We start from the raw sequence: 14,628 nt of genomic DNA, 5'->3' as shown, positions 1-14,628 counted from the left end.
GAGTCCTCTATATATTCTGGATACAAACCCTTTATCAGATATGTGATATGCAAATATTTTCTCTCAGTATTTGGCTTGTCTTTTCATTCTCTAAGCACTAAGTATATTTCAAAGAGCAGAATTTTAAAATTTTGAAGTGCAATTAATAATTCGTTCTCTTATGGATCATATCCAAGAAATCTTGCCTAATCCAAGGTCATGAAGGTTTCTTCCTATATTTTCTTCTAGAAGTGTGATAGTGTTAGGTTTTATGTTTAGGTATATGATTAATCTTAACATTTATATACGGTGCAAAGTTGGCTCAGGTTCACTTTTTTGAAGATGGATATCTAATTATTTCAGCATTATTTTTTGAAAAGACTATTTTCCCTGAGTTGCCTTCGCATGTCTATCAAAAATCAGCTGTCTCTATTGTATTCCACTGACCTGTAGATCTTTCTTTATGCCAATACCACACTGTCTTGATATAGTAGTTATATAATGTCTTAAAATCAGGTCATCTTAACTGACCTAATTAACCTAATTAATCAGATAATTAATTAGCATTAATAACCCTAAGTTTGACTTCTTCAAAACAGTTTTTGCTCTTTTTGATTCTTTGGATTTCCATGTGAATTTTGGAATCAGCTTTTCAATTTCTACAAAAAAAAAAAAAAGACCCTGCTGGAATTCTGATAGGAACAGAGTAAAGGGAAAAAGTAGATAATTAAACAGTTAATCCCACTAGGGGGCTGTAGGGCTTCCCTGGTGGCTCAGACAGTAAAGAATCCACCTGCAACGTGGGAAACCTGGGTTCCATCCCTGGGTTAGTAAGATTCCCTGGAGAAGGGAACAGCTACCCACCCGCTCCAGTATTACTGCCTAGAGAATTCCATGGACAGAGGAGCCTGGTAGGCTACAGTCTACCAGGCCAGAGTCGGACACGACGAGCGACTTTCACTTTTCAGGGGACTGTAAGTAAAGCAAGAAGTATGGGAGACCCCCGTAAGTTAACCATCACTCAAGAAAGCAGGTTTGCTTGACCACAAAACCAAGAAGGCTTGCTTAGCAACAAAACCATGCAGCAGGAGCATGAGACCCACCCTAAAATAACAACACTACAACAGTGGTGGCATGAGACCCACATCCTGCCCGTGAGCTAATGATTCCTAGGACACACTCCTCTGCTTGCACCAAAACTAAAAATCTAAGAATACAGTGACATTATACTAAAACCTGAAATGATTTACAATTTTTAGCATATGTTACTACCTTTTTGCTCATTTCCACTGTGCCATGACAAGTCCCAGCTTGACCATGTAGCAACAAGAAAAACTCCCCTGCCCAACCTGGAGAAGCTGATGAGGGAAGCATGATATCTACTCAAGAATAAGGAAGAAGGTAGTCTTTCAACTCCTTCCCACTTCTCTGTGATTATAAAACTGGAGCCCACTAGGTCCTCGGCACATGCCACCCTCTTGCTGGCCCATCTGTAAGCCTCACAAGCATCCTAGTCTCATAAATCACTTCTTACCTATCACTTTGCCTCTCGCTGGATTCTTTCTGTGCTGAGACATCAAGGATCAGAGTTCCCTGAAGCCCCCTGAAATGCCACCAAATCATTTCAGTCTGAGTGATATTGAGTTGAATGTATTAACACATATCATTTTGAGGAAAACTGGTATCTTAGCAATACTGAATTTTCCAGCCCATGAACATGGTGTGTCTATTTAGCTCTTTTTAAGTTTTTCTCAGCAGTATTCTGGGATTTCCAGTTTACAGGGCTCCCTACAAATTTTTGTCAGATTTATTCCTAAGTATTTCATATTTTGATGCTATATAAATTTGGTGCTTTAAAAAATTTTTTCAATTTCTGATGATTCACTGCTAACACATAAAAAATGCAAATGATTTTTTGTATACTGATCTTGCAACCTGCAACTTTACTAGATCCACTTATCAGTTCTGGTAGCTTTTTCAAAGATTCCATCAGATTTTGTAATACACAGATGAGTACGTCTGGAAATGGACAATTTTACTTCTTCCTTTCCAATGTGGATGCCTTTATTTTTCCTTGCCTGAGTGCACTGGCTAGAACCTCTAGTACAATGACGAACAGAAATGATGAGAACAGACACTCCTGTCTTGCTCCTGAAATCAAGGGGAAAGTATTCAGTCTCTTACAATTAAGTATACTAGCTGTAGTTTTACATAGATCCCCTTTGTTGGGTTAAGGAAATTCCCTTCCTTTCCTATTTATTCGTTGAAGGTTTTTTTTTTTTTTTCAAATCAGAATAGACTTTAGATATTTCAGCTCTGTGCAGACAGTTGTTGATTCCTCTCTCCTGCTCTAAGCCTTGAGGTCCTGTTTATCTTGCTTACACCCTGCTCAGGAGGATCTCACTGGTTTTCTGTAAGAGACTTCTGCTTCATCATGTCAGCGAAGATAACTGGATTTTGTCAAATGCTTCTTCTGCACCTACTGAGATGATCTTACGGTTTTGCTTTTTTAGTTTGCTAATATAGTGAATTACTACACTGACTGATTTTCAAGTGCTTACCCCTTGCATGCTTGGAGTAAACCCTACTTGGTCATTTCATATCATCCTTTTTACATATTGCTGAATGAAACTGGCAAAAATTGTGTTTAGAATTTTAGCACCTACAGGGATTTCCCTGGTGGTCTAGTTAAGAATCCACCTGCCAAGTCAGGGGGCATGGGTTTGATCCCTGGTCGGGGAACTAAGATTCCACAAGCCTCAGGGCAACTAAGCCACAACTACTGAGCCCATGCACCACAACTACTTAAGCCCACGTGCCCTGGAGCCCGTGCTCCACAAGAGATGAGAAGCCACGGCAACGAGAAACCTACAGACCACAAGTAGCAAAAGCCCACACACAGCAACAAAGACCCAGTATGGCCAAAAATAAATAGATAAAAAGAACTTTAGTATCTACATTCATGAGGGATCTTGGTCTTTAGTTTTCTCTCCTTGCAGTATCTATCCGGTTTTAGTATCAGGATAATGCAACTCTTACAGAATGAGTTGGGAAGTGTTCTCTTCAGTTTTCTGGAGGAGCTAAGGTAGAACTGGTATTACTTCTTCCCTGAAGGTCTGGTAGAATTCACCAGGGAAGCCATCTGGGCCTGGAACAGGCACTATTCCCAGCCCCATGTGAAAATCCCACACTGCTTCCCTAATGCTTTTTCTCAAGTGTTTCTTTCCTTAGCTTCAGGGAGCTCCTTGCTGATCAGTTCTCAGCTCGACCCTTGACAGGAGTGGAGGGGTGCTCTGCAGATCTCTACTCTTGTCTCCATGCACCTCTCTTCTCCAGTACCCTGTCCTGCAAACCCTAGCTGCTTTCGTCTCCTGAGCTCTCAGCTCCTCCTCAACTCAGAGAGTCTGTCTGGCTCTGCCTGGTCCCCCTGTGCCATGGCCTGAAGACGCTCTCATGGCAGTGAGTGGAGGCAACTGTAGTGCTCACCCCCCTTTTCCCTGTGGTGCAAGAAAGATCCTTGGTCATTGTCCCTGGTTACTGGTACACAGTTCCTAAAACACTTGGAATTGCCTGAGTGACAAGGTGACAGGCAGGTCCTTTGTTCTAATGAGATGACTCTTGGCAGGTCCCTAACTAACTTCAGGATGAGGGCCGCTTGCAGAAAGACCAAGCCTTGATTTGGTGCTTGGAACTTTCAGCCTCATTCCACAAATCTGGGGAGTGGAGATTGAGCTAATCACCACTAGCCAATGATTTCATCAATCACACCTATGTGATAAAACCTGCACTAAAAAATCCCTAAATGCTGAGATATGGAGAGCTTCTCTGACGGTGAACACATCAAGGCCCTAAGAGGGTAGAGCACCCAGAGAGGGCACGGAGGTTCCAAACCACCCCTGCCTCCCAGAGCCTGGCTTTGCATCTTATCTGTACAACTGCTCTTGAGTTATATCCTTTACAATAAACTTAAAAAGCTTCCCCAATTGTGCAATGGATAAAGAATCCACCTGCAGTGCAGGAGACACAGGAGATGTGGGTTCAATCTCTAATTTGAGAAGATCCCCTGGAGGAGGAAATGGCAACCTACTCCAGTATTCTTGTCTGGAGAATCCCATGGACAGAGGAGCCTAGTGGGCTACAGTCCCTGGGGATGCAAACAGTCAGACAAATAATAAACCAGCAAAGGCAAGTAACATGTTTTTTTAAGTTTTAAGACTCATTCTACCAAAGTATTGAACCCGAGGAGGGTGTCATGAGAACCCTTGATTTACAGTCAGTCAGTCAGAAGAATGGGTGGCTCAGGACTTGCAACTGGCACAGGAAGTAGGTGCAATCTCATGGGACTAAGTCCCTCCCTCACTGGTGGGATCTGACACCTAACTCCAGGTACATAGTGTCAGAACTGAACTGAGTTCTTGGACACTGAACACTGCATACCCAGTTGGTATGCAGAGAACTGGGAAGGTAGGGTTGGGGGGAAAAAAAAAATGATGATGAATATTTGGTGTCAAGATGGAAAAAACCCTCATTGCTCACCTCTCAAGAGATCACTGTCCTTCACTGACTAAAGTTCAGGGTTGCAAGTATTTTGTCCATTTTTCAATTGCTTCAGACAGGAAAGTAAAGAGTCCCTGTTGCTCTAACCCGGTCAAAAGGGGAAATCCTCCAGTACAAGTCTTCACCAGCACTCCACAGGCCTCCTGTACCTACGCCCATCTAGGGGCTTACACTGAACTTGTCTGATTGTGTGTACATGACTCACAAAACCCAGAGTAAAGTTTATCTCTGTGTCATCAGCCCTTGCCCAGAGGCCTGGCCCACCGGGGAGTCTCAGGAAGTGTTGCCGGATGGCCACATGCTTGCACACAAGCCCTGGGCCAAAATCGAAGCTGCTCCAGTGCCAGGAAGAAAGGCCAAGGCTTCATACCAGGATGTCAAAAAAATAATAATAATAATAATTCTTTACTAGCCAAGAGATGTGGGGAATTGGTCTTCCCCTAATGACAGTAACAGGGGAGCCCAAATTAGGAAGTGTTTTGATAAAAGGGACAAACGCTACGGGAAACTGCAAGAATAACTTGCAGTTTCAATGACTTCTTTGCTTCGTCCTCCTCTGAGGACCTAAACATTTTTCTAGTTGGTAAATGGGGAATTTCCTAGGAATCTCTTCAAATGATAGGAGATTAATAATATTGGTCTTCTAAGCTTTTACTTAATTTTAGATGATTTCTTTTCATCATCCCTTGGGGATATTAATCTCTCAAATAACACTGACACTTAAAAACAAGCTTTTCTCTCTCGCTCTCCTTTTTTTTAATGAAAGATGGGAGAACACATCTGCAGTTCTATCCTGACTATCCTAGCCATGACCAGATCTTGATGAACAGAAATGGTACATGAAATGTGAAGAATAAATCAATTCCTAGACACATTTTACAGGACTTTCCTAAATTAGGTCATGACAACTTTAAAGGTCAAATAAAGGCAAAAACACTTTCATTCTTAGTACTGAGGCATCATACAGCTCCTTACAGTCAGCTCTGAAACTTCCCCATCAACAATAAAGCTCACAGTCAGGACTTAGATAACAAACTAAAAGAGAGAAGAAACGGTCACATAGGTAAGATTAAGAAAAACATGACTCTGCCTATCGCTGAAGGACACTCATGGCCAGGTTAAAGTCCTGCTGTATTTTTTAAAGAGCAAGAGAAGGGAGCTTAATAGGTGTAATATTCCACTTCTATAAAGGAAAAGTGAAAGTATGAGTCACTCAGTCATGTCTCTTTGCAACCCCGTGGACTGCAGCTGGCCAGGCTCCCCTGCCCATGGGATTTTCCAGGCAAGAATACTGGAGAGGGTTGAGGCTCTCACCAAAGACCCCGATCCACCACGGTACAGGCAATCAGAGCAGATATATTTTCACCAGGAGGGAAGTCTCAAGCACAGCAATAACTATGTCACTGTCTTGCTTCAAATCCTTCCAGAAGGTCTGCAATGTCCACAGAATTAAAAAACAAAAACAAACAAACAAAAAAACCCACGACTATGGAGTACAATTATGGGCTCTTCATAACCTGTAAACCTACACACCACAAGAACATGTTCTCTTCCCACACAGCATATGTTCTTGTCCAGAGTTTCCCAAGGTTCATACGTCAATTAAGTTTGGACACAAAGGATCAAGTGGAGTTTAAAGGGATTCCTTACTGAGGGCCCCTCCAAGTTTTTTAACTTGTTGCCATGCACCATCCAGCTCCCAGGATTTCCCATGAACATATCAGCAGACCAGCCACTTCAAACCCTGCCTCCTCTCTGAACGCCACCCCCTTCTGTCCACCTCCTCCTGCACATCGGGAAGGACACTGCTCTGTATTCCCTGTCTTCCCTTACTGCTCTTCCCCCCTCAGCTCCTGGGGACCTGGCTTCTGCCTCCATCACAACACAGACTACGGTTCTCTAACAAGGCAGCTAGTCTCAGGTCCCTTGACCAGTGTCCCCAGTGCCCCGCTCACACCTTACCCCAGCCCTCTTGGCTTAGCTATTTCCTTTGAAAATTAAAAATACCCAAAGAGGGCCTTCCCCGGTGGTCCAGTGGTTAAGAATCTGCCTTGCAATGCAGGGCGGGAGGCGGGGACATGGGTCCGATCCCTGTTCGGGGAACTAAGATCCCACAAGCCGCAGAGCAACTATGCCTGACTGTTGCAACTACTGAGCTCAAACACCATAACTAGAGCGTCCGCGCATCGCAATGAAAGATCCTGCGTGACACAAGGAAGCGCCTTCATGCCGCAACTAAGGGCTGATACAGCCAAAAAAACTCACAAAACTACAGAAAGACAAAAACATACAATAAAAAAACACTTATTCCTGTTAATCAGGACAACCACTACACTATCCTAATAATCCCATGTTTACTTCAAGTCTTTTTCTTTTTCAAAGAACAAAATAGACAATGAGGTGTCCATTGATTTCTAATGACAAAATGATCCCGCTCCTCCTCTCCCCAAAGATAAGCACCTTACAGCACACCCCACATCCTTTGAGAGTCCACTTTTAGATTTTTACACGCAGATGTATGTATTCACGAACAATAAAGATCGTTGTGTCTTACAAAAAACTTAGCACAAGTACAATAGGTATAATTTACCAACTTTTTCACTCAACGAGATCTACCCACACTGACATTCAGCTGAGTAAGATCTATGAACGTGGATTTCACTGATCTGTCCAAATGGATCCTCTTGCTTCTACTGAGACCTCCAGTTATTGAAACCAGGTCCTGTCTCTAAGTGCTCCACGTGTATTATCTTCGCTTCTCCCAACAACCCACTGAGAAGACGCTCCCAAGGCCCACAGCTGGCACAAGGCAGGGGTGAACTTTACCAGCTGGGCCAAGTCTAAGGCTGTGCCCTCCACCACTGTGCGAAGCTGCCCTCTTACGTCAACAGCCACCTGAGCGCCTCCCATGCCAGATGTGTAGTTCGTATCATGTCTCTTAAGCCTCTGAGCCACCCCGGGTGCCAAGTACAAACAAACATTCTCATTTCAGAGGTGAAGAAACTCGGGCTGGAGAAGGCGCTAGAGCTTTAGTGTGAACCACGACTATCCAGCCATCAGAGTCCAGGTTCTTAGCCACTGGGCTAAACGTCAGAGTTACTTTAAAAAAAAAAAATCAAGAGTTGAAGATGAGAAAGATGGGCTGGTGAGAAACCTGAACGCCCAGGTCAGGAGTATGGGCAGACTGGGTGCGCGGTGTGGGTCCAACGGCACTAGTCCCTGATCACACGGCAGCAGAGCAGCCTGGGAGCAGAGCAGGATACTCACAGTCATGGACCTTATAGCAGTGCTTCTGCAAGCGCTTGACATCGCACTCTTCCAGCACACCGTGAGTCATCAGCAGCTGCAGGAATCGCCGGTGGACATCAGTCATGACGCCGGTTCTCCTCGTGTTGCCCTGCATGGATGGAGGAGCTAAAAAAGGAAGCAAAGGAAACCCAGTCACGTCCGAACACACCAGAAGTGATACTCCATGCTGCGTTCCAATTTACAAGTTTGTGATAGTTTCTAGAATCAAGTTCATCACGCTGATTAGTAAAAAGGTGAAAAGGACACACGTCAGGGACGACGCACGTTAGTACTGTGCAGAGGTAAGAAGCTTGAGCTTCCCTGGTGACTCAGTAGAAAAGAACCTGCCTGCCAATGCAGGAGACGTGGGTTCAATCCCTGGATTGGGAAGATCCCCTGGAGAAAGAAATGCAACCCACCTCTAGTGTGTTTGCCTGGGAAATCCCATGGACAGAGGAGCCGCACAGGCTACAGTCCATGGGGTCACAAAAGTCGGACACAACTTAGCAACTAAACAATAACAACTGGTGAAAAAAATGGACTCTGGAAGCAGCCAGAACGCCGGGGTTCCCAGGCTGCTCCACCACAGAGGGGTGTGAAATGGGGAAATGGACCCTCTACGCGCTTCAGCGTCTGATCTGTTAAGTGAGAATGACAGAAACATCCTCCTTAGAATTACTATGAGGATAAACGAACAAAGAACGTAACAGCCTGTGACAACTATAAATGGAGTATAACCTTTAAAAGTTGTGAATCACTCTGTTGTACCCCTGAAACTTAAAATATTGTATAACAACTATACCTCAATTTAAAATATACATATAGAAGCCTGGTGGTAACAGTCTAAATGCTATTAAAAAAAAAAAAAAAGTTAGCCATTTTTACTAGTAGACAATTCCGAGTCTGAAAGTTGGCTCAACCTCCCACCAGGTCTATGGTCTGGGATAAATTTAGCTGAGGTCCCATTTCTCACTATAAAATTAGAATAACATTCACTGCTTAGAGAGCTGCGAGGAAACAATAAGAGCTGGTTTCCCTCTCCTCTCCCAAACCACTGATAAAACAACTGTTGTGCTGGGACTGCAGGGTGTTGTGAAAATCTCCTTGCTCTCTACTAAAACGCTATCTTTCCACAAACCACAAAGATCAGAGCTGATAAAAGGAGCCTTGATAAAAAAAAAAAAAAAAAAAAAAAAAAGCACAAGTCTGATCTAAAAGCCTGTTCCTGCCACAGAGAGGTGGCGCAGTGCAGGGGTAAGACCTGGGGTTTATTTAGAACTAGACGGAGGGCTCCGAGACCAGTGCTTGCCAGACTCGCCTGATCTTAAGAATCACCCAACTTGTGTATTACAAATGCAGATCTCCAGGTCTTTTCTGGAAGTTCTGACTGCAGAGGGGCTTGGAATCCTGAGGTTTTCACATCCACCTCCCATGACGCCATGATCTTACCAGAAAGTCGCTATTACCTTAGGGAAATGTAACACAGAATAAACAGAGGTTTAGCTAATATGCTTAACCTCAGTCTTTTAATCTATAAAATGGGGATAATACTATCTTTAACACATATGATGCAGTTTAAATGAAATATGACTACCAAGGGTCTGCCAAGAACTAGGACCAGGAGATACGCAGGTTACTCTTCTTTCTAAAGGCATCATTGGCCAAGCCTCAAAACTAAGAAGACGCACTATCTCATGACCAGCCCCTCTGCCTGCCTGCTAGCTACCCTCGAGTATATCTCACCAGCATCTCAATCTCAACCAACCCTCAGCTGGACCCACCTTCTCCTTCCTCAACCCTTTTCCTCCCTGCAGTCCTCCTTTCGGAATCATTGGTTCCGATGTTACAGTCCACGCAGACATAGAGACACCACAGACCTAATCTTCAAACTCTGATCCTCCTCTTCTCTGGGGTTGACTCAGCTCCAGAAAGTGCTCAAGTCCTGCCAAGTGTATTTCCTGTCATTAGGACAGGATATCTTCATTCATTCATTCAATTTTTAGGTACTGTGTGTGCATGCTCAGTTGCTCAGCTATGTCTGACTCTCTGCGACCCCGTGGACAGTAGCACGTCAGGCTCCTCTGTCCACGAGATCTCCCAGGCAAGATACTGGAGTGGGTTACCATTTCCTACTCCAGGGGATCTTTCCAACCAGGGATCGAACCCACGTCTCCTGCATTGACAGGTGGATTCTTTACCACTGAGCCACCCGGGAAGTCCGTTTTAGTACTGAGTACACCCTTAATTGTCAGTGGTTGTTCCAGGGATAAGAACAGAATATTCTGTGGACTTTTATTCTAGAAACTATGGGTCTTTAAATAGATGATGCAGCCAGGCTGTTAGATCAAAAACTTACCAAATTGAATAATGAATAAAACCTAGCTATATGACATAGAAGTTACTTCTAAAACATAAGAATGCCAAAAAATTTACAGTAAAAGGATAGGAAAATATACCAACTAACCAAATATTAATATGACACAAAACAGACTTTAGGGCAGAAATTATTACTAGAGATAAAGATGGTCCCCATAAAATGATACAAAGGTTCGGTTCCAAAGAAGCTCTAACAATTTTAAATATTTAAGCACCTAATATCAGAGCCTCCAAGCAGCTAAGGCAAAAATAATCAGACCTACAAAAATAAACATATAAATCCATAACTGTAGTGGAAGATTTTAACATAGTCCTCTCAATCACTGATAAAATGAATAAAAAGAATCTGTAAGTTTATAGAGAAGACTTGTAAAACGCAGCAAAAAGCTTAATCCGATGGACATGAATAAAACACTGCACCCAACAGCAACAGAATACAGAATCTTTAAGCATACTCAGAATAATTTTGCAAACTGCCACATACGGGCCAGAAGGCAAGTCTCAGCAAACTGTGAAGGACTGGTCTCATTCAGAATATGTTCTCTGACAGCAGTGCAAGACAGGTGGAAACCAGAAACGAAAACTAGAAAAGCTGTTTAGAATTTAAGAAACATACTCCTCAATAAGCCATTGTTAAAGAGGAATTATTAATGGAAAGTAGAAAATATTTTGAACTGAAAATAACAAAATATTACACACAGAAACCAGTGGAAGGAAACTAAAACAGAAGAAAGAAATTAATAGCCTTAAATTTTTATATATACTTGAGGGGGGAGGGCATGAAAATTAGTGAGTTAGACACCCATATCAAGAAGCTATAAAAATAATAACAGCAAATTAAACACAAAGAAAGTTAAAGAACAAAAAAAAACAAAGACCAGAACTTAATGAAATAGAAAATAAGTACATATCTGAAAAGATCAACAGAACTAAAATTATTCTTTGAAAAAAATAATTAAGTGACAAACCTCTGACAAGATTTTTCAAGGAGAGAAAATTTATAAATAAATAACATTTGGAATGAAAAAGGGAAACCAAATGCAGACACAAACGTTTTAAAAAGATATTACAGACAAATTAATCTGAATTTTAAATATGTATAAAGTCACAAGAATTCATTCAAAACTAAAGATTATTTTAAAACGTAAACAATTTTAGAACCATTATAGACATTTTACGGGAAATTTATCTTCCCACAAAGAAAACTTCAGGTCCCAACAGATTTATCAAGAAGTTCTACCAAGTATTCTAGAAACAAATAATTTCAAATGTTACACAAACTATCACAGAGCCGGAAAAAGAGCAAGCTGTCCCCAAAGCATCTGATAAGGCTGACATAAGTTGGGCACAGAAACCTACCAAAGACGTCAAAAGAAAGTAAAATGAAAAGTTCAATATTTTTCATGAGCACAGATGCAGTAGGCCTAAGCAAAAACATTAACAAACCGAATCCAGCAACACAAAAAGAATGATATGTTGTGATCAAGCAAGGCTTTAACACTGAAAGTCAATCAAATGGCATCTGTCAATAGTATCTCAATAAAGCTGGAGAGGTCAGGGGACAAAATCAATGTGAGCAACCTGGGTTGGGAAGATCCCCCAGAGAAGGAAATGGCAACCCACTCCAGTACTCCTGCCTGGGAAATCCCATAGAGAGAGGAGCCTGGCGGGCTACAGTTCATGGGGTCGCAAAAGAGCTGGACATGACCTAGCAATTAAACAACAACATCAACAATCACATTAACAGAATAAAGGAGAAAAAGCACACAATCATCCTAATAGATGCAGAAAATAATAGCTAATAAAATTCAACATTTGTTCATATAAAAACTCTTTTAACAGATTTGGCATAAAAGGAAACTTCCTTTACTAAATGACATCTACAAAAACCACAGCACACAGAGCACTTAAGGATGAAAGTTAAAAGCAGTCACTTTAAAATTCAAATTGATCCAATGTAACTGAATCAAAACAATTCCGATCAAAATCCTAACAGGCTTGGTGGGCATGACTGCATGTTTTGACAAGATGATTCTAAAATGTAAATGGAAAATGTAAACACAAAATGGCAGAGATATTCCCGGGGGACTTGTCATACCAGGCACCAAGACTTAATATACAGCTGCTGCTGCTGCTAAGTCGCCGCAGTCGTATCTGACTCTGTTCGACCCCATGGACTGCAGCCTACTAGGCTCCTCCGTCCCTGGGATTCTCCAGGCAAGAACACTGGAGTGGGTTGCCATTTCCTTCTCCAATGCATGAAAGTGAAAGTGAAATCGCTCAGTCGTGTCTGACTCTTAGCGACCCCATGGACCGCAGCCTACCAGGCTCCTCCGCCCTTGGAATTTTCCAGGCAAGAGTACTGGAGTGGGGTGCCATTGCCTTCTCCGAATATATACAGCTAGAGTAATGAAAAAAGTGTGATAATAATAATAAAGTTGTGATAACAGTACAGAAATGGACAAACAAGGCCAATGGAACAGAACAGACAACTAAGGAATAGAAAAGGGTATCTATATGGATACTTGGCATGCTGCAGAAATGGAACTCCAGGGCAAAGCACTTTTCAATGAAAGGTGCCAGGACAGCCCATTATACATACATGAACAAAATAAAATTAGACCCTTATTTCACAGTATCCACAAAAACCAATTCTTGAGGGTTAAGGTCATAAGAAAGGAACACTATAAAACTTTTAGACAACACAGGAGTTTATCTTTAGGACCCAAAGGTAGGGAAGGACTTCTTTAAAAGATACGAAAAAACCAACCATACAATACACTGATAAATCGACTTTCTTAAAATTAAGAACTTTGCTCACCAAAAACAGAAAGCAGGGGAGTCAGAAACAGAAGACAAGCTCAAACTAGAAGATATTTGAAACACATTTAAACCACAAAAGATCCATAATGAGATTAAAAAAAAAAAAAAAAAACTCTTACAAATCAGTAAGAGGAAGACAACTGGAAGAGAAAAATGAACATGGAAAATTTTACGAAGAGAATGCACAAGTGATTAATAAACTAAGATAAGAAATGTTCACTCTCTCAACAGGCAAATGAGTGTTAAAACCATAGTGATTAATGTCTTATCCATCACCAGACAGGCATACATTCTTAAGAATGGTTGAGGCTGAAACTTGCATCAACTGCTGGTGAGAGTATAAGCCCTTATAATTACTTCAGATGTTTATTTGATAACATTAGCAAATCTGATATCCCCACAAAACCACTCTTAGGTATATGCCTTACAGAAACTTTCATTTACCTCAGGAAGTAGGTTTATAAACTTCCTAAGGTAAAAGTAGCATGCTGTAACAGCAAAAATCTGGCAACAGTTTCAAGAATATCTACATAAAAGCATTTATAAACATACCATGGAATTCAAAGCAGCAATGAAGTAGAGCTACTCATGGCAATATGGATGCATCTCTTAGACATAACATGTGCAAAAATCAAGTCACACAAAATATGTATTTGTATCCCATTTATATTAAATCCAAAAACCATACATTGCATTCATGAGATAATACTAAAAACTACAAAGAACAACAAGGGCATGATAACACAATACTCAGAGCAGTGGTTATCTTTGGGGAGGGAAGAAAAGAATTTAATGTAGGCTTTGAGAAAATGATAATGTTCTATTTCTTAACTAGGTGGTGGATGGTCACTGTACTTTTGTTCTTCAAACATATATTTTATAGTTGTGTGTTACTATCTTAATAAAAAAAAGAAAATTATGTAAGTATGTTAAGGAATAGCCAAAATTAATGCTAATAAGAAGGAAGAGGTACAGAACCGTATACAGTGCTATAATCTGGGGGAAAAGCAGTGGGGGAAGTGAGGGTGAAAAATACATACTGGCTTGTTTGTGCAGAGAAGTCACTTGCCTCTATGAAGGGAGCAGGGGTTAACCATGGATATGTACTACCTACCCAAATAATGTATACATAGTAAAGTTTGTAGAATAAGAAAATCTCAAACATAACCATCTGTGCCAAGTGCCAGACACAGTGTGAACGCTTCATGGGCACAGTCTCATTTCATCCTTGTCAGAATCTTATGAAGAAAGCATGATCCTATTTTACAGATAAGGAACCTGAGGCTGAGAGGGAAGAAGGCAACAGATTTAGTAATGGAGACAGGGAGTGACCATACAAAAGCAGAGTTAGGAATTCTGACACCCTTGGTTCAAATATTCAAGAAATATGAGTGAACAATAAAATTATCATCCAGGTCCCTTCTCTGCAATTCTCAAATCGAACACATTCTCAAAAGCAAATCTTTTAAGTTTGAAAACCTGATCTAACCTAAGGTGAGATTATTTAGGGTTGTTGTTTACCCCCTATACATAAGTGTACATATGCATATATTTAGCTGTGAAAAAAGTATCAGATTACAAGACACTGCTCAAGACCCTGCTGAA

The 14,628-nt window shown here is 41.4% G+C and overlaps 1 protein-coding gene across 1 annotated transcript in view; it reads right to left on the bottom strand.

Moving 5' to 3' along the window:
- Positions 1 to 14,628, bottom strand: part of NSMCE1 (NSE1 homolog, SMC5-SMC6 complex component) — a 35,505-nt gene that overhangs the window by 20,226 nt on the left and 651 nt on the right. Inside the window, 1 exon segment of the mRNA XM_070363105.1 lies at positions 7,804 to 7,950. Within this exon segment, the coding sequence (XP_070219206.1) occupies positions 7,804 to 7,950 (147 nt within the window).

Source organism: Bos mutus, chromosome 25 (assembly GCF_027580195.1).
Source record: "Bos mutus isolate GX-2022 chromosome 25, NWIPB_WYAK_1.1, whole genome shotgun sequence".
NCBI classification, from domain to species: domain Eukaryota; kingdom Metazoa; phylum Chordata; class Mammalia; order Artiodactyla; family Bovidae; genus Bos; species Bos mutus.
This window is presented reverse-complemented; position numbering and strand designations above follow the sequence as displayed.